The following is a 21,423-nucleotide window of genomic DNA, read 5'->3' on the forward strand; positions in this document are numbered from 1 at the left end:
GTTTGGTCAGATCTTTGGGTCATGCCTATATTTAGCCAGCAAGAAAAAGAAGTTAGTAATAATGTTTTCTAAGTATTAAGTGCCAGATACTGTAACTCTAAACACTGTAGCCACTTTTCAAAGAGGCAGTATTACCCTATTTTTCAGATGAGAAGAGTTACAGATGTTCCCTTTTCCTGAGGCTACACAATTGGAAAGGGGCAGAAGCTAGTATTTGAATCCTGGTGCATCTGGTTCCAGTGCTGGGGTTTGCTCCCTTCCTTCAGGAAGCATCGCAAGGAGAAAAAGGTGGCAGACAGTAGGGGCCAGGGTACTCTGAGACTTCCCATCACTCACCTGTTATCCCTTGACCAGTGGCACAGGTTTGTTAGACTTGCTGTCAGCCACTGAGTCATGAATTCAGATTCATAGTTGAATCTGAATATGCTAAGGAAATTCTTTCATTATTGTAACAGTCAAAACCTAAGATTAGTGCCCATCTACCCATTCCCATGACCCAATATTAAATGTCACTTACAACCTTTCAATAGACATTATTTTCTTTCCCCATTTACAGATAAGTTATCGCCCCTCCTTCCTAAATTTAATAATTGAACATTTCTTCCCTTTTACTTTTGCCATCCAACTGTCCTCAAATACAGATCTCCAGGGAAAGAAAGTGCTTGAGCCAGGCCTGGTGGTACACACCCACTATCCCAGCAACTCAGGAAGCTGAGGCAGGAGGGTTGCAAGTTCTAGGCCAGCCTCAGCAATCCAGCACGACCCTGTCTCAAAATAAAAAGGGCTGGAGATGTAGCTCAGTGTTAAAGTGCCACTGGATTCAATCCCCCAAACCACAAAGTTAGGGGGTGTGGGGCTTGAACACATGGATGTAGTTCCTTCTACTCACTCCCAAACCCCACTGAAATGTCAACAGAGGTTTTGGTGGCAGTGGTGCTTTTTGTTTGTATTTAGGCACAAACTTAAAAGGATAGGGAAAAGGGAACCATAGCAACAGAATTTTAGAAGCTAGAAGGCAGATGGGTAAGTGCTCCATTTGGTAGATCCAAGAAAATAATCTTAAACTGGACATCCTAAAACAACCATCCAGATTTATATAACATAATCCCTTGGTGACTCAGGTCTGGCAGCCGCATGTACCTCTGGAAGTGAAGATGAAAAGGAGGTGCTAGAATTAGGTCAAAACATTGTTATAGCAGTAATCAGACTGCCTGGATTCTCACCCTTCAGAGTGGCTGACTAGATTTGGTTCCGAGAAGTAGCAGGAGGTTGTAGATGGCTGATCCCAGACAGTGAGAACAGAGACACACTGAAAACTGCAAAGAACAATGAACCACATATACTTCTGGAAGGTACAGAAACCCAACCCTCTCCTCCTTTTTCCCTCCACAGGAAACCTAGATAGCTCAAGGAATGACCTAAAGGTACTGACATGGGGGCAGAGGAGGCTACTAACCAGCCAAAGCAAGCTCAGTGCATAGTGAGTCTTACATCTCCTACACATGCTCAGAGCACCCAGAGGACAACTGTAGTCCCTTGTTCTGCATTATGAGTAGAAAATCAAGCATCACTTGACATCTGAGAAAAGCTTCCAACAGGAAAGACATAAACTTACCTAAAAAACAAACATGGAGGAAACTGGGATGATGCAAAAAGAAAACATGGATTAGAAACTTTAAAGATGGAACTTTCTGAGACCAAAATGAGAATAATAACCACAAAACTTTCTTACTATCGTAAAAGAGATGAAAACCTCAATAGAAGGATTGGGTAAGAGCTGAAATTTTCCAGAAAATAGCCACTAAAAAAACAAAAAGAAAAGTAAAATTGAAACAAGGTCTAATATCTGAATAAGAACATTTATAGGAAAAAAACAAAACAGCAGGGAGACCTTTAATAAAACAATTTAGGAAACTTTTTTCACAATTGAAGAGTATGACTCTGAAGTGAAAGGGCCCATCAACTGCTCATCAGGATGGATGAGTGGTCCCAAGAAATAATATGCAGTTTCAGAACTTTTGGAACAAGCTTCCAGAAAAGACATGCAATATGTAAAAGATTAGCTATCAAAATGCTTAGGAATTCTCAATAGCAACACTAGAAACCAGAAGATGTCAAAATTCTGAGGAAAAATGCTTTTTCACCCAAAATTCTATATATAGACCATAGTTTAAGTGTGACAATAGATTAAAAGCATTTTTAGGGATACCATTTCAAGGAATTTACCTTCCATTAACTTTTTCTTAGGAAACTACTGAAGGAAGTACTCAAGTACAATTAGAAAGTAGACCAAGAACCAGTAAACATGGGATATAGTAAATAGGATGTTCAATACAGGGTGAAAGCAAAAGAAATTCTCAGGATGATAGCAAAATAGATCCCAGGATGGCAACTAGTTTCCAGGAGAGACTTCTTTGGGAAGACATACTGCTAAGACTACCCAATATGTCTGAACATCTTTGGAGATTGAATTCACGGTACTAAAATAAAAGCTATTAATTATAAAGAAAATCAAAAGTTGGACAGAAAGGGAAATAAATTATAGTTTACTACACAGCCAACCAAAATTACAATTGAACTAAGTGAGAAAAATGGAGAGATGAGAAGGGTACGTGTGAGTGTTGGGACAGGAAAAGAAGCAAAATCCTCACCTTCTACAGATCAATAGACAATGTCTAAAACTGAAAAAAAAAAAAATCAATGTAATATAAGCATGTTACTCAGCAACACAGAGGTAAACACCTAAAGAATAAGCTAAAACTTTGAATACCTTCATCTCTGAGACTGTACGCTAAATTATACCACATATAAACTCAATTCTGACTCTAGAGACTAGTGTCTTTGTCTCAGATACATAACCTACTTATCTCTGATCAAATTTCTCTTCAAAGAGAATGCTCTTTACCTAATCATCATGCTAGTAACAACCCATGAGAAAGAAGGAAGCTTTCAGCATAAGAAACTAGTGACCTAACTGGAGAGCAATTTCCAAATACTATGAACTACAGCATTTTAACATCATGACCTGTCCTTTTTTTCTGGAAGGGCTGAATGAAATAAACTGATTTTAAGTGGCTTAAAATAATTTAACCATTATAGTTTCTCACCATTGACTCAATGTTCCCATTTCAGCTGTAAAGATTAATATGAAACCATTAACTAAGGACCTAAAGCAATAAGAGAGGGTTAAGTTTAGGAAGGAGGTACAGTGAACATCAACTCCATGACACCCTCATCTGAGGAAGTTTTAAAAATATCCTGTCTCATCCCTGAAATTCAGATTCAGCTGATCTGGGGTAAGGCCCAGGCATCATTATTTATAAGGTCCCCAAGTGATCCCAATGTGCAGCCAAGGTTGCTTAAGATAGAGCTGAACTACTGTATATAGCAATTTTCAGGAATTGCTAGAGGCAGCAAGGTGGGAGATGAACAAGGTAGAAAAGCTGGTTGCTAGGAATGGCTGAACATTTAAGAGGTGAGGTTGGTATGTAAGACCAGATGTTTCTTGATGTGATAGGTCACCCCCCCCCCCCCCGTGACCCATAAGTTAAAATCGTAAGTTGAAAAAGTATTGAATGCACCTAACCTATAATCAGTTCACTCTAGCTTTCCTTAATTGTGCTCGGAACACTTAGATTAGCCTACAGTTCGGCAAAGTCATCTCACACAAAGCTTTTTATAATGAAGTATTGAACATCTCCTGTAATTTACTGACTACACTAAAAGTGAGAACAGTTACCTGGGGCATGCTTCTGCACCATCATTAAAGCTGAAAAATCATGTATTAAGCCATCCTTAAGTTGGGCACCATCTGTAATTTGAACACAGTGCTATTCTCTTGCTTGTCTCTAACTAGCTTTGAGCATGTCTGTCACACAGGGGCAAAAAGTGAAGGGAGGTTTTGATATGGCTATCAAAGGGTTTGGGGCTAGAAAGAGTCCAGTAAGGAGTCCCATGAGAACAGAACTCAACCAGGGGCATCTGTGAGCAGGGACAAGGGATGGTATTTGGGGCACTAAGAGCAGAGCAACCACCACAAATCCCTGTGGAGAAATCAGTTGTTCATCCTGTTGCTTCTTGGACCATGACCTTCATTCCCTTACCCGCTGCCTAATCCCCGCTTTCCTTTAGTATTTTAAAACCATCAACCTATTTATGTAATTAAAATTTAACTAAGCCTAACCTCTTCACTTAAATTCTGATCAAATAAACTGCCAAGTTGAAGCCAAATAGAGCTCATTCACCTTCTTCCAAGTACTTTTTATTTAAAGATACAAGCCAAATTGACTATAAATGCCCCATTTCCATCTGTCATTTTCACTTAATTGCACATAGAATAAAATCTAGTGTCAAATAACAACAAAGATACAAAAAAGTTGTAACTAGGACCTAAATAACTAATTTTTAGAAATCAGTCTCTAATAACCATAACATTAGTAATATCTACTAAATTTAATATCTAACTTTACATATATACATCATAAAAAATAAAGACAGAAAATTCATAGGATATGAACTAATGTGAGACAGTGATGTTCAGTTTGAGAAAATTAAACCAGCGAAGAGTTTTTAATGAGTGTTCGTTTATTGATTGCTGGGAAAATACAGCCTATTGAGAATACACGGCATGCATTTGAGGAAGAAATTTTAACTAAATCTGCTCTGAAGCCATTCAATAAGCCTGCTGTGAAGTGTGTAAGTAGCACAGACCAGCTCTAAGGACATGGCAGCTCTAAGGACATAGTTACAGTTTTGTTAAGAGTCGACCTGCCAAATTCTTTTGGAACATATTTTTAATTATAAGAATCATCAGGAAAGAAGGAAGCTCGGTCTACCCCTTTACCTTACAATAATGCTATAAGAGATGTTGTCATTCATTTAAATACCACCCCCTCCCCAACAATTATGCTCCCTTTAAATTTTAATTTAAAAATTCCATTTTTACAAATTCTTCCATATCAATTCATATGCCTCAAAATGAAAAGCAGCTATGTGGATTCAGAAAAGATTTACTGATGCCAAACAATGTATTCATTAGATTCCAGGATCTACTCCTGTGTTGCACCTTAACACTAGCAAATCTTTAAGCAACAATGCGATCTGCCCCCACAGATGTGTTTTAACTCAATGACACAATAAAATGATATAATAAAATGATATAAATTAAAGAATTCCAGTTACATTTAAAAGTACAGAAAGATTAAGCTTTTGGGATACCTTAGACCTTAATTAAAAACTGTTTAATTATGTATGGCATATTTAACACAATTACTCTAACTGGATAAAATGCTGAAATGTATTCATAACTACAGAGTTACATGCCACATATTTCCCCAGACTTTGTAATGGATATTTTTTCTTAAAATGATATCAATGTCCCTTGATGTTCAAGTACTACTTTTTATGGACTACTTTTTATGGTTTTGTGGCCGTGGGAATAAAAAAGGGAAAGCTATACCCAACGGAACAAACATGGGACAATTTGGCTTTTTGTTTCTTTTTAATGAGGCAGACTGTTCCTTTTGCAACCATTCTTCACATTTCAGGAGGAATCAGTTACGGCTTACAGCGCTGGACAAATCGAGGGTACAAGCACACATCTCGGATGTGATACCTATTCAGAATCCAAGTCAAGAATCGTTCTAAGCCCAAGCCGTATCCCCCGTGAGGACATGTACCATATTTTCTCTGTTAAATAAAAAAAGAGATCAAGAACAAGAGTGAGAGGAGTAAATGCTTAGTTTAAAATTTTATCTAAAAAACTTAAATTTTCCACTTTGGAGGAATTAGTTCATTGTGGTTCACAATTCAACCCAGAGTCTATACACCTTCATGAACTACGTACATGAAAGAAAGAATACAGGACAAAAAATAAATCGGGCATTAAGCAGTGCCCTGGAAAGAAGAGATTTCAATCTTCTCCATTTATCAGAGGAAAATGAAAGTACCAGATATTGATTGGTAGATTCGAATGATATATGTTTTAAAAACTCTAGCAATGAGCAAGGCCATTTTTCAAATGAAAATTAACATATAACTTGGTAAAAGACAAAAATGGCAACATTCACATGCAACATTATTATAACTATGAAACCAAATGTAACTCACTCAAACACCAAGTACCATTTGGAATTCTCTACTTTCAAAAATTTCAGTGTATACAGAATTATTATAATGAAAAATATTAAAGATTTTAAAAATTATTTTTACCTGATCTGTATACCAGTAATAAGGAGTGGGGTCAATCCCTTCCCTTTTATAACCTGCCAGTATTTCTTCACCATCCCAGATACGCATTGAGCCTCCCACAATCTCACCAACGTTAGGCATCAACACGTCGACCTTTAAATACAAGGAAACATAAAACGCACAATTACCAAAAAAAAAAAAAAAAAAACCACACACACACACACAATTACTACCAAGTTATCAGACATGGCTTTGCTGTGGGGCTTCAATAAAAACTACAGTTAGGCTCCTATAGCTAAAAGAGACACAATGAACATACAAAATTCAAATATTATTCAAATTCCCTGACAAAACATGTAAACCCCAAATGGGGGAAGAAATAAACCACTCTAAATTACTGTCATTATAGATTTATAAAATATTTTCCCCAAGTGGTACTTATTTCAAATGACCGTCCCCACTCCGTTAAAAACCATGATTCTAATACTCTGAGTCACAAACTAACAGATTCAGTAAGGCGGGAATCCTCTGGACATCGTTGCATATAGAAGGACTTGATCTCCACAGGAAATCGACACAGCAAGATTGGTTCATTAATGGTGTCTGTCATCAGTCTCTCAGGAGCTTCCGGGATATCCTGAGGTTAAACAAGACTTCATTAACATTTACAACTCAAAATGCAACAAGAAAGTAGCAGCTCTTTCACTCTGTACAGCCCTTCCACCTATAAACTCAATGAAATGGAGAATACATGCCAACCCAACCCATACACATTCATGTAAGAAGCAATTTCTTTCAAAAAGAAATAAACATTTTATAGACTCACACAGTTACTAGGTGAACTATAAAAAGATCTGCCTTCTCCTTTAGTATGTCTCATGTTTGAGGAACACCCACCAACGAACAAAAATCTTCAAGCTGTGACTAGATTCTGCTCAGTTATTTTCTCAGTGGATAGTCATCACCAAGTTCTAAAGTGAATGTGGTCCACTTAGTCTCATAAAGTAGAAGGTAATCCGTCAATGCTCCACACCACCACTGATCTCCACAGAGTACATTATTAATGACACTAATCTTTAAATTCTCCTGTTATCTGCACTTCTTTCCTATTATAATAAAGTGGTTATGCCTTCAATAGTAGTAAAATGTCATAAGACAAACAATATTAAGTTTATAAGTGTTATCACACCTGGAATAGTTAGCCAAGAAATAAGATGATGAACCAAGTGAATCTGCTTCTCTCTCAAAACACTCTTGTTAACCAGAGTTTTCAAGTTAAAACTGAAAACTCTTACTCTAGTAAAAACTGACTGAGCTTTGGACAAGACTCATTGATTTGTTTAATGTAAGATGAGAAAGGGAGCTGAGCAACCAGCTGGCATAGCTGTTTCAGCTCCAGTCCCTGGAGCCCTAGGCCCTCTGAGGTGCCAGAGGGAATGAGATAAGTGGGAGAGCACTGGGCCCTTAGCTTGTACTACTTTTCATCCTGGGGTACTGTGTAAGATTAAGTTAGAGGGTGCGGGGTTTTACTGTACACCTGAAAAGCCTGCAAACCATTTATAAACTCTAGCGCCCTCGTGTGTTGTGACAGAGCAACATACAGTACAAGCTGTCAGGTCCCTGTGCCAGGGACCCTGCTAGACATTTGGCTCACGTAGTTCCCACAACCTTGACAAGAAGATGTTGCCTCCACAGTAGAGTAATCAGAGTGGGGTTACTGGTCTTCGGCTATACAGCAGATCAGGACAGAGGCAGGAGCTAAGCCCACCTGGGAGATGGACATCTTCTGACTCAACAGCTTGTATTCTTTCCACTCAATAAAACTGTTAAGCACTAGATATACTAAAGTACTCAAGCTTTCAATTCAAAATTGTGCTATTATGTATCACAAACCAAAGTCCCAAGATAGGGAGAGTGATGTATAGAGATAGTATATCTTTATCCTCTGTACAATTTACTTCTAAAAATCAGAATAAAACTCTAGTTAGCAGCAGTTACTCACATTTCACCTGTGAAACAACTAGATTTGCAAATATTATGTAAGGAACAAGTACCCAGGGACTAAGGTCTGGAAACTTATTGGCAATCCACACTCCCAAGGCACACCGGGAGGGAGATTCCCACACAAAACCAATGTGCTGAAACCTTCTCCACCAAGGCCTTCTCTCTCAGTTTTGCATTTTAAATAATGGCTCTCTTCCTTTTGAATCTCCTTCCATGTAAAGGAGTTGTAAATCACTGTTTTAGAAGGAATGAATCCCTTCTGAAAATGCCAGAAAAACAAATACACACATACCAACTTTTGCATATAATTTCAAAGGCTTCATAATTTTCTAGAGCACTTCTGCCAGGCCAGTGGATTATGAGTAGAGTTTTCAAGAGTTTTTACATGGAGGCTGAGGAATGATCATGGAGAGACAAAGGATGATATGTGAAGGAAGGCTAAAAACTCACTAGTATTTGTGGAGAACTACAAAAAAGGCTGTTCTAAGTCTCACTCTAGAGTGAACCTGCAGACAACCCAAGAAGCAGGCTCTGTTATCATTTATTTGAGGACAAGCAGATTCCCTCCACATTACTAGTTAATTAAGCAGAAACAGCTATCCACTTCAGCACATGACTACCTTAGAAAAAATGATGAAAAAGAAATACATACTTCTCCAAATTCATAGAAAGTCCCATCTTCTTTCTTTATATTGTGTTCTTTTAGCCACAAAATAGCATCTGAGTAGTTCATTCGTCTGAAAGGCCGTTTGGGAGGTTTAAAGTTCTATAGGAGAAGAGAAAAATAGAGAGTACATAAAGAAACTAACAAAATCAAATGTTCATTAACAAACACACACACAACACTATTTACCTTGATTATGAAATATTATTTTAGACTAACTAACCATGCAAACCTTCCTGAAATGGAAATGTACAGGAACCTCCTCTTATATACATTAAAAATATTATAAAATTACTGACAATAACTAATATCAAACTTTGTCTTCAAAATATTAGTCACTTGTTTCAGCTTGCGAAGTCATCAAATCTACAAAAACCAAGGAAGATTCATTGTCTTCCAACAAAGGACTGTGATTTGTTTACCTCCATAAAACACTTCACCTACCGGGTTGAGGTCATACACTATGCTTGCTGCCGGTGATTTTAAGACTCTATCTACCACATCACAAACCAAGTCCTCCAATCTGTTCAGAAGATCCTCAAAGGTCAGGAAAGGGCACTCAGCTTCCACGTGAGTATATCTGAAGGACAAGACACTCAGGGTTGTTGTTCTTTTTTTAACACTAAGTTTTTCTCAAGCAAAAATTTTAACACTGGGAAACTGTCCAGAAAGGTAAAATTCCAACACTATTAACCAATACCTAACTCTGCAAATTAATTTTAGATACCTCTTTACCCCCAAGTAGCAATTCCTTTTTTCCATTTTAATACGTAAAAAGCTCAGGGCAAAGTGAAAAAACAGATCTCAGCTGCAGTGTAAGAGGCAAAACCTAACATGTTCTTCTATTATCCTCATAAGCCACAAGATTTTTTTTACAGATATCATTCACCTACATAAAGACTTCTTTTCTGGAGATATTTTCTAAATATAAATAAAATCAAAAAGACAACTGCATACTCAGCCAGGTGCCTTCGTGTTCTGGACTGTTCTGCTCTGTATGACTGTGCAATACAAAAAACATCTCCCAAGGATGGAAGGCAAGTCTCCAGGTACAACTGAGAGGACTGAGTCAAAAATGCCTCTTCCCCGAAATAGTCAAGCTTGAAGAGTGTGGCGCCACCTTCTACCTGTGTCTGTACCAACGTTGGAGGAGTAACCTGTTTGCAGGGAAGAAGGAAACATAGGTCTGCTGTGAGCACTACCATTCAAGTCTCAAAATGGCAAAGAGGTACTATCTGCAAAAGATGACCATCATACACTTACTTCACAGTACCCCCTATCAAAGAAGTGATCTCTGAAGCACCTGGTGACCACAGAACGTGCTTTTAGGATTTTGGACATATTTTCTCCTCGGATCATCATGTGTCTGTTGTTTAGCTGGACGTCAACATCAGATTCTTCATTGATTAAGTTATCAGCCCCTCCAGCAGGGGCCAGCCCCACAAGTTCCCAGAAGTCACAACTCAACTCGTGGCCTCCTGGAGCCTACATTTTTAAAAGGCAGAGAGTGGGGAAAAAAACAAAGGGAAGGAGAAGGAAACAAAAAATTAAGAGCATTGAAGATTTTACCTTATATCCAAATTTTTGGTAAGCTGATTTTTTTTCTTTTTCTCTTTGCAGTACTGGGGACTATACCTAGGGATGCTCTATCACTAAGTGACATCCCAGTCCTGTTAAGTTTTGAGACAGGGTCGTGCTAAGAACCAAGGCTAGCCTTTCAAATTGCAATTCTGCTTCAGCCTCCTGAGTAGCTGGGATTACAGGCATGTGCCACTGCACCTAATATAAACTGATATTTCTAAGAACTTCATCATTAGTAACATTATCCTTCTAAAACTGAAGACTCAATAATTCAATTTTATATTGATACTTTTACATTTACATTTAGTATTTCTTCAGAGTAAACACACACACACACACACACACACACATAGCCACTATACTTTCTTTTTAAATGAAAAAGCACAAACTAGAAAATAAACTATTATGATCTTATGACCTGGAGTAACTATTAACTACTATTAACATTTGTGTCTCTTTCCAGCCTTTGTCTAATAAAAAATTAACATATTTATCCACATTAAAAACTTAAATGTAAAGGTTTTACTAAAAGCTGTTAACCTTTAGAATATACATATTTAGATATACATATTAGATATGTATATCTAATATGTATATTAGATATACATATCTAATATACATATTAGAATATACGTATTAGAATATACATATTAATATACATATGTATATATTCATATACATATGAAATTATTCTTCCTAATAATTTCATTTAAGGTAATTCATTCTAAAAGTCACATGTCATGGAATTTACAATTATCTTGGTAATTACTTGCTGTCCAAACACTGGACAGCAAGTAATATCATAACAACTATCTCATTTTGCTGTCTCATCTTTTCCAAGGAAAACTCAATGAGCTTGAATTCAAAATTCATTTTTATTTCAGGCTCTCTTGCATGAACTCCGTGGCATCTCTTACCAACACTTCTAGTTGATTAGGACTGGTTGCTCCCTCTTGTGGCTAAGATGTTATATCTTTCTGTTTTCCTTCCTAATCAACAAGGGTAACTGTAGTTATGTGAACTGTAATTATCAAGAAGTAACTGTAACTGAAATAGGTTATGTGCCTTTTGGCTGAAGAACAAATAGCTCTCCGAATATCAATTATGTAACTTTTTAAAAAGAGGCTTTCAAATTCTGATCAAAACGTTTTAGGTTTAGATTACTGCTCTTTTTGAAAATTCTGGGGAAAGTCGCTTTTATTTCCATCTAGTTATAAAGTTACTAATACATCAACAGCAAGTGGTTATAGCCTGTGTGGATCATTCCAGAATTTTGTAAGGCACAAAATTTCTGAATTATTCTTTTTAGTTGTTGATGGACCTTTATTTATTTACTTATATGCAGTTCTGAGAATCAAACACATGCTAGGCAAATGCTGTACCACTGAGCCACAATCCCAGCCCTAAATTATTCTTATCATGAGTTGTGCTAAGGCATAAAGTGTGTTCCCTCCAAAAGTCACAATGATATTTAATTGCCCTTGTAACAGTGTTGGGAGGTGGGGCCTAATGGGAGGTCATAAGGAATCTGACAGCATCCATGGATTAATGTCATTATCTTAGAAGTAGCTTACTTATTAGATTTGAAAGCAAATTCAGCCCCATCCCAATTTCTATCTGGTGTATGTTCTCTGATCATGTGATGCCTTTCACCTTGTTATGACACTCTGAGAAGGCCCTCACCAGATGCAGCCCCTCAAACTTGGACTTCTAAGCCTCCAGAACTATGAGAAATAATATCTTTTCTTTATAAATTACACAGTCTGTGGTATTCTGTTATAGGGATAAAAAACAAACTAAGACAAATTATGCAGTGAATACATTTCACTGGAAAAACAAAGTATACTAAATTTATCAGTGCTTCACATTTAGGTACTTATATGCCAAACACCCAAAGTACAAAAAAGGACACCTATTCACTAAACCAGTGAGAAGAGTTTAATTCACTTACCTGTTTGCCCTTTGGGGTAAGATTTAGCATTCCATATACAGCAACACTACTCTCAGTAGACAAGACTACTCCATTGTAACACTGACACTATAAAAAGATCAAAGTTCAAATTAAGTTATTTATATTGATATTAAAATACTCTATAGTTAAGAAAATTATGTACAATCAAGTTATATAAATTAAAATATTCTAAAATATATAAAGAGGAGTATTTACAACAAGTTCTATGGTCAAATATTGGTAAAAAAGGAATAAAACTGCCCTTGATATTTTTAATATGAATAAAGAATAGCTCTTTTTAAGGGAAACAAACTTATTAACAAAGCTACATGCCAAATAATGTTTCTGTCAACAATGAACAACATATAATGTTTGCCCCACAAGATCATACCACCTGATGTCATAGCTTTCTTAGTTTGTAAAAGTAAATTCTATATCATTCACATAACAAAATGGACTCCTGACCCATTTATCAAAACGTGACCCCCATTGTTAAGTGATGTGTGACTGTACATGAAGGCACAAGTATATGTTTAAGTACCCACTTGAGATATCTCAGCCCGCATCTCTTAAAAATGTATTAACAGTCCCCCCACCCCAAAATCCTGACATTTAGACAACAAACAGGCTACCAGGTGTGGTGGAAGACAGCTGTAATCTAAATGACTTGAGACTGAGTTCAAGTTCAAGGCCAGCCTCAGGAACTTTAGCAAAGTTGTCTCAAAATTTTTAAAAAAAGTTAGTTGGGAATGTAGCTCTGTGGTAGAGTGCCCAGAGGTTCGATGCTCAATAGTGCAAAAAATAAACAAACAAACAAGCTGGGCACACTGATACATGCCTGTAGTTCCAGCAGCTTGGAAGGCTGAGGAGGAGGATCACAAGTTCAAAGCCAGCCTCAGCAACTTAGTGAGACCCTATCTCTAAATAAAATACAAAAAAGGCGGAGATGTGGCTCAGTGGTTAAGTGCCCCTGGATTAAATCCCTGGTATGAAAACAAAAAAACAAAACTAAACAAAACAAAAAGAACCTCACCAAACAAAAAAAGTCCACCAAAATACACCACATACACTATGATGATCAATACTTGCTAGAGTTACTGGGAGAAATGTGATGGGAAAGGCAGGTATGGTGGGTCATACCTATGATCCCAGCCCAGGCGGCTGAGGCAAGAGGACTGCAAGTTCAAGGCCAGGTTGGGCAACTTTTAACTTAATCAGACCCTCTCCCCATAAAATATACAGAGAAAAAGGAATGTGTTAAATGATACCACAGGATGCAATCAACCAAATTCAAAATGTGAGACGTTCTACAGGACAATTTGTCATATTTTTCCCAACAAATGAACTGGGGGAAAAAAAAGAAGACTGAAAGGAGGGCTGTTAAGATTAAAAGAGAGTTTAGAGTAGTATCAACCACATATCAAATGGAAATCTTGTTTGGATCCTGAAATCAACCAACTATAATGTCATTATTAAATCAATTGGGAGAATCTGATAGGATATTAGATAACATTTAGCAGTTGTGATAATTTGGGGGGAGATGATAATGGTAACTACCTAAAAATAATATTTTTTCTTAGAGATGATTATAGAAACATATTTGAATAAAATGATATAATGTCTGAGGGAGCAATATCATACTAGGATTAACCAGAAATTGGTAGTTACCAAAGCTGGTGATAGGGTTACTTAATCTGTTTTTTTTTTTTTTTTAATGTGTTGGCAATTTTACATTACACAAGTTCCCCCCAGCATATTAAATCATAATTAACAAATAATTTTTTTCATTTCATGATGTACAATGTGATGTTTTGACATATGTAGCCACTGTGAAAATAATAGTTTAAAATATGTATATAGATCCTAAAATTCCAAAAGGTAACCATAAAGGAAATTTCTGAAAAAAAAACTAATTGTCATAAATTCAAAAAAAATATTTACCAACTCATCCGACAAGACACACTGAAGGTAACCTGTACCATCTCGCAACACCACAAACATTAAATTCTTTCCTAAAATGAGATTCAGAAATTCAGCCAGATTAGGGACTAGAAAGTACTTTTTCATAATTTGATCTTACATCATAGAAATATCAAGATTAAGTACTGGAAATCCTCCCATATGGCTCCCTTCCTTTGAAATACCCAGGAGCAACATCACTATCCATTATTCATAAAGCATTTTATTTTCACTGTACTGTACTTTTAAGTATTATGTGATTCTCATTATGCACCATAGGATAACAAGGTAGTAGGAAACAAGCAAAGGGTCTGTGTCTTTTTTTTTTTTTTTTGCGGTGCTGGGGATTGAACCCAGGGCCTGTGCTTACAAGGCAAGCACTCTACTGACTGAGCTATCTCCCTGGCCCCAGGGACTGTGTCTTATTCATCCTTGAATTCCCTGCACTATCTAGCAGTGCTATGTCAGAGGGAGGTGCATATTGCTTAAAAGAAATTTAAATTTATGTTGCATTTATATTTATGAAAGGTTGATAATTATAGTAAAAAAATACGAGTTATAAAATAATAAGAATAGAAAACCAAACATCAGGACCAAGGGAGAAGCAAAATGCAAACACACTAATTATAAATGTAAAGTGACAACCAAGTTTCAGAAGAGGATCTGACCTTCCTGTAACATATTTTCTGTTTTTCATTAACTAATCAAAGTTCAATTTAACAAGAATTTGCTGGCTACCTCCTGATCACTGTATTTGCTAACAGTTAAAATAATATTTAAATGATTTTTAAACTTTTAATGGTAATAGTAAGTTGGAAAAAAATTAGGCTATAAATCACTACGTCCTTTAAAAAGTCAGCACACCAAGAAAAAAAAAGTTCCTAAACAAATCCAAGAAAGTATTTTTATGATCTTCATCACAGTTATTTAAAATTAAAAAGAGGAAAAGTGATATCATTTACCTTGCCTACGCAGCCTATGGACCCAGCCGAACACCTTTACTCTCTGGCCTCTATACCCTTCTAATGCATGAATCTTCACCTGTCAAATTAAAATAAATATTTGATCATGTCATTGATCACATACCAACATTTCCACTAATACTGAATGGACACTAAGAAAATACTTGCTTTTTTTTTTTTTTAACCATCCCAATATGGTGAAATGTTTTGGTTCTAACCTATAGTAGAAAGACTCTCTCTAATTTTGCATTATTTGTGATTGTTTTAACACTTCAGGCAAATTGGCAAAGAGAGACACCCAGAAAGATTTTTGATATTGCTACAGAAAACCAGGCAACAAACGAATTCACTTTTTCCTAAGTTGAGCACCTGCTTCCCACTACTGCAACAATCCTAGCCTAACATGGCCCTTTCCGGTGCTTCATGGTCCCTCAGTACATTCTGGGACTTGAAGCTAACAAAGACTCTTTGCTTGAAAGATAAAGGAAGGAGATGGTGAATATGATAAAGGAAACAATTCCATCAGTTAGGAAGTAGGAGAAATTTGGCATTTAATTCACCATGTCTATTCATAATCCAACAATGTGGGCTCCAGAAAGAAGAGAGGAACCAGTAGAATGAACCCAATTTCACAGACTCACAAACACTTTTTATGTGTTTTAAAAACCATAGATTTCCAGGTTGGGGATGTAGCTCAGTGATATAGTGCCTGCCTAGCATGTGTGAGGTCCTGGCTTTAATCTGCAGCACACACGCGCGCGCACACACACACACACACACAAATTCTACCTTCACATTTTATGGTGAAGAAACTGATATTAGAGAAGGTAAAATCACACAGCACAGAATTTGTTCAACGTGCAATTACTAAACTTTATATATTAAAATTAACCCCTATAAGAACCTGCCTCATAATTCCAAAACATTCTCCCCATTCTTTCTGTAAGGAAAGACAATGTGAAGGACCAAATGTGTTGTGTCCCTCAAAACCAGAAATAGTGATCTGATGGTGCCAAGTCCATAACACTGGGACACACTTACACACTTACACATTGTGGCTCTGGAAGACTTGGATCATTTTTAATGGTAATCTTTTTTGCTTCTTCCAGGTTTTTTTCTCTTCGTAAATTATCTTCTGCCTAATTTTAAGAATAAAGTAATCGGTTAAGATGGTTTCTGGCATAGTCGCTTTAAAAATGTACACAGTGATATATGGAAGGGATCTTAGCAGCGGAGAACAAGCAGACTGGGAGAGGAAGAACGGGAGGGGAAGGGAAGGTACTGGGGAACAAGAATAATCAAATTGTTATGTGTGTGTATGAATATGGCATAATGACTCTATTATGCAAAATGATAATTGTTAAACTGCAACAATAAAAAAATAAAATATAAAGATCTTATCTCCAAATACAATAAAAAAATAAATAAATTAAATGTGCACTAGCAAATAATCACCTCTTTCTTCTCCCGGGATTCACTCTTCATTTGCTCCCTATGCCACATTTTTTTAATGTTCTTCATCTGTGATTTAGAAATAATGTCCCACCTCTAAAGAAAAAGAGATATGTAATTTTTTTCAAGGCCTCTATGTCCTGATAAAAGTTTATTCACAAAATACGACTTAAGTTTTTGGTTCATCCTACCTCATTTTCTTTTTGTGAATCTACATAAATGGTAGGAAATGGTTCTTTTCCTACTGTCATCAAAGCCTGAGATAGAGAAAAAGAAAAAAGAATTTCTTTAATGTTGCATAATATTTAAAATAACCCCTCAATTATGAGAAAATTTCAGCAATCTAGAACATAATCAAGAGCCAAGACAGCAATAAAGACCCCAGGAGTCAAAAGCTGATGTAACAGTGACCAGCTGAATGCACTAAGAAGCACTATGCTCTGGCAGAAACCCCTAGGTCCTTCCACACACAAGCCCAGCAAGTTCAGCTGGCAGCACACAGCTCCCTGGTACAGGCAGAAGCAACAGATCTGCACTGGCTACAGGGACCAACATAGGTATGTTAAAAACAGAAAAGACAGCCAAGAGCAAAAGCCAATTGCAGATGACATCCATAAAGTAAGTGCTCTATAAAAAAATCAGAGAATTAGGTAAGAAATTTTTAAAATCTTCCACTTAAATAATGATAACATAATGATGAAGTTCACAAATGGTTAAATTCCTATACTCTAAAATATTCCTGCATGTAGACTCTTTTATTATACATCATTTACACTTTATAGTTTGTGTTTTCAAAAAAGCTAATTGAATATAAAAAAATTAATATTTTACTGTTTCATTTATTCTTTCAAAATTTCTCTCAAGTTAATAAGTCAAACAGGAAGTACAATAAACTATTCCCTCTGATGGCAAGATCTGAAGCTTACAAAAACTTTTTCTAAAAGGACATTTAGTCCCAACACAATGACTGCTGCAGAGGAGGAAGAAACTTGGATCTTTGAAAACACACGAGTCCATCTTTTTAACAGATGTACCAGGAATAGTCATGTGCTGCATAATATTTCAGTCAATAATGGACCACCTCTCCAACTGTAGTCCCAAAAGATTATGCTGCCAAGTGTCGTCATGGCTATCTTAGTTTGTGTTAAGTACACTCTATCCCAGTGGCTAAGCAGTGCAGGACTGCATTTGTGGGTCATAAAGAATTCACTCACAATCAGAGTCTGCGCTGATACCTTTTTTGTATCACTGAAAATTAAAGAGCTGAACTGTTATTCCTCAAATCAGAATGGCACACTTTATTAACAATGTCATGAGATTTACCTACACAAGTGTTTTCAGTTTGGGGAAACCACCAGGATGTACCCCAATAACCCAGAAAGGAGAGAAAGATTTCTAAGCTTTAAAAAGCAAGACCCATATGTGACACACCAAAGCATTACCAAATGGTCTAACTAAAAGAGAATGCTCCCAGGCTAGGAGAATTTGATAACTAAATGTAACAGTTAAGAAGAGGAACTGGCCAAGTACAATGCTTTTCCAAGGAGGGAGTGTTTAACCATCTCTATTATGTGGCAGTTGTAGGTGATGGATCCTAGTTTTCCAGTGAACAGACATGTGCATGACAACCTTAAGAAGGATGTTTTAGGTCACACCTTAACCTGATGCTATTAGTTACCTAACAGGCATGTTGTGAGTCCTAAGAACCCCTTATTTGGCTTTCCATAAAAAATCTGCTTAGAGAGAATGTGCTGGACACATGGGAGGATTCTAGGTCCTGAGAACTAATAGCAAGTCAGTAAACTGGTGATCTATTTTCAACTTCAGATCTACAAGGCCGCTCTGAGAAATGGGTCCATTCTTGGTGTGTTAATATAAATTGGGGCTTTGAGTCTCAAGGCTCAAGATCACAGTCAGGATTGTGGCAAATTCACCAAGAAGCCTCAGGATATGAGCTCAGTGTTACTGAGGAAAGGTGTTCTTTATTCTTAGAAAAAATGTAAAACTGGCAACCTCAATTGTTGGGAGAGAAAAATTCCAATATGCAATACCTTGTGGTAAAAAAGAAAGGGAGAAACCCATTTTAAATGTTCAAAAGAATTTAGGCTTTGATCATCTAACACTTCTGTTTTGTGGTACCAGGGACCAAACCCAGGGGTAGTCTACCACTGAGCTACACCAAAAGTCCTCATTTTTTGAGACAGGGTCTCACTAAATTGACAAGACTGGCCTTGAACTTGCCATTCTCCCGCCTCAGACTCCTGAGTAGTTGGGACTATAGGCATGTGCCACTATACCTGGCCTGCATTATTTAACATTTTTAAAGATACATATCTGTATACATTCTGACATATTTTCCCTTTTTAGAAAAATTCCTTCAAAATCTGATGCTTTAGTGGGACACAGTGGCATGCACCTATAGTCTCAGAAACTAGGGAGGCTGAAGCAGGGTATCTTGATTCCAGAAATTCAGGGCCAGGCTGTGCAACATAGTGAGATCCTGTTAAGATTTAGAACTGGAACGTCCCCCAAAAGGCTCCTGTGTTGAGGGCTTGGTCCCCAGTGCAACAATGTTCAAAGGTGGGGTTTTTGGAAAGTGACTGAACTAGAGAGCTCTGACCTCATCACTGGATTAATCCACTGATGGATTCATAATATGAATGGCCAATTGGGAAGTGGTGGAAACTGTAGGAGGTGGAATCTTGTTGGAAAGAGTGGGTTCTTGAGGGCGTGACCTTGGGGACTATAGCTTGTTCATGGCCCCTTCTTCTCCTTGTTTCTTGGCTGCCATGAGCTAAGTGGCTTTCCTGTGTTTTCCTCAATGATGTTCTGCCTCACATCACACTCAAAGCAATGAAGCCAGCTGACCATGAACTAAACCTCTACAAGAGCCGGAGATGTGGCTCAGTGGTAAGGCACTTGCCTGGCAAGTGTGAGGCCTTGGATTGGCTAAGTACTGCAAAAAAATTTTTAAATTGAAAGGAAAAAAAAAAAAAAAAAAAAAAAAAATCTGAGAAACAGACAAAATAAATCTTTCCTCCTTGAGGCTGTTTATGCTAGGCATTTTGGTCACAGCAATGAAGATGACTTACAAACTCTACCTCACAAAACAAAAAAACCTAGTGCCTGAAATAAAATTCTTGGCAAGTCACATAATCATTGATATATTCATTAACAAACAAGTCATTTTCCTAATGAGAAGAGATACTACCTTTAGGCCTGTTTTAAATGGTTTCTCTTTGGTTCCATCTCCAGTAGCATCATTTCCCTCTCGATCTGAGACATACAGCTCTGCTGTTTTATAAAAGGAAAGTTAGTTATTTGCTTGGCCAATAACTTTGCCACTTGACTACGTAACTACTTTATGCATTCATTCTTTATCTCTGTAAACAGAACAAGAACATGACTGGCAAAACTTACCAGTCAGAAAGAAATTAATATCATAATTATTCTCCTACTCCCTATTTCAAAAATATTCACCTCCTAAAAACATGAGTTACAAATTCATCTTTTCAAAATAAACCTTTTGATCATCTTAACTTGTGATACTACTTCCATCCACCTGAGTGGGCATGGGCTTTGAAGCTGGTCAAACTTAAACTGCAATCTTGGATATTGTACCTTAAAAACCTGGGTTACTCGGGGGAATTTACTTAACCTTACTCAGCTTCTACCTCTATATAATGGAAAAACAACATACATCTTTAGGGGCTGTACTGAGGGTGAAATAAACATCCCAGTGCTGATATACAGATGGGGGAAAAATAAAAACAAAAAAGCACAACAGTCCCCGATGGTCTTTCAAAGAAACCGAAGCTCCGGAATTACACAAAATGCACAAGGCCTCACAAGTGCAGAAGCCTCCTTGAGACATCAGTTACATCCCAGATCTCCTACCAGCACACCGCACCTTCTTTTCCTATGAGAAATCTCAACACGAATGAAGCTATGAGAAAGGGACTTAAAATTCTCAAGTCCTTTGAATTTCTATCTGGGGCTACGCTATGTCTGAGCCCCTCACAGAGCCGAGGTCTCACGGGAATCTTTGGATTTTCGTCGCGCGGCAGAGCCGGGCTCGCCCGCCAAGGCAGCCCCGGGACACACAGGGCTCCAGGGTGCCCGGCCTGGACCAACGAGCACCGGTCCAGCAAGGGTGCAGGCCCTTTCCTCCCTCCCTTCCTCCCTCCAAGCGTTCCGCAAATATCTGGGGAGCGCCCACCCTGCGCCAGGCACTGAAGTCAGTCCTGGCATTCCTCGCCAGACAGGGAGCCTGGCGCCACACACCGCGCCTCACTCACCTAGCACCATCCCTGCAGTCGCCCTGGTCACCTCCAAGGACATGGTCCCAGCACCGCCGCCGCCTAGTCACCCCAACGTGCGCGGACGGCTTCCTCGACTCCGGCGTTGCATCATACAACGTAGTGCCGGAGGTCGCCGGTGTGAGTCAGCCGAGCGTCGGGGTTCCATTGGCTAAGGCAGGTGGGAGAGAGGCGCCGTGGCCGCCATTTTTCGTAAGGGCAGAGATAACTTCCGGTCCGGAGATGCCCCGCCCAGAGTGCTCGCCCCGCCCCTCCTCGTTCTCCCCGGGGACCAGCGGTGGTTTCAGTCTGGTCCCTTGGGTCCCCACCTCCTAAACTTTCCCTTTTGAACCTTCCGATTCC

The 21,423-nt window shown here is 37.9% G+C and overlaps 1 protein-coding gene across 2 annotated transcripts; it reads right to left on the reverse strand.

Annotated features, from left to right (window-relative positions):
* Positions 1–4,243: 4,243 nt before the first annotated feature.
* NARS1 (asparaginyl-tRNA synthetase 1) lies at positions 4,244–21,212 on the reverse strand. Of its 2 annotated transcripts, none has more exons than XM_079108656.1 (15): positions 21,061–21,212; positions 19,974–20,056; positions 16,954–17,019; positions 16,766–16,858; positions 16,360–16,449; positions 15,311–15,389; positions 14,331–14,401; positions 12,390–12,476; positions 10,121–10,342; positions 9,815–10,014; positions 9,302–9,437; positions 8,846–8,959; positions 6,695–6,826; positions 6,211–6,342; positions 4,244–5,688 (listed from the first exon to the last, which is right to left on the reverse strand). In XM_079108656.1, the coding sequence occupies exons 1-15, from the start codon at positions 21,101–21,103 to the stop codon at positions 5,557–5,559; spliced, it is 1,680 nt and encodes a 559-aa protein (XP_078964782.1). In that variant the 5' UTR covers positions 21,104–21,212; the 3' UTR covers positions 4,244–5,556. The 2 variants fall into 2 exon arrangements, with proteins under 2 accessions (XP_078964782.1, XP_078964783.1); XM_079108657.1 differs by having other exon boundaries at positions 19,974–20,053; positions 21,061–21,203.
* Positions 21,213–21,423: the final 211 nt, after the last annotated feature.

Source organism: Sciurus vulgaris (genome assembly GCF_902686455.1).
Source record: "Sciurus vulgaris genome assembly, chromosome: 13".
Classification (NCBI taxonomy): Eukaryota; Metazoa; Chordata; class Mammalia; order Rodentia; family Sciuridae; genus Sciurus; species Sciurus vulgaris.

Bases quoted from the DNA above. Each gene is read 5' to 3' on its own strand.
- NARS1 (XM_079108656.1), bottom strand. From the start codon at position 21,103: ATGTCCTTGGAGGTGACCAGGGCGACTGCAGGGATGGTGCTAG. The intron at 17,020-19,973 runs GTAGTATCTCTT...TCTCTATCTCAG, and splicing joins CATTTAAAACAGGCCTAAAG to GCTTTGATGACAGTAGGAAA. The intron at 8,960-9,301 runs GTAGGTGAAGTG...CTTCTCCTATAG, and splicing joins TAGTGTATGACCTCAACCCG to AACTTTAAACCTCCCAAACG.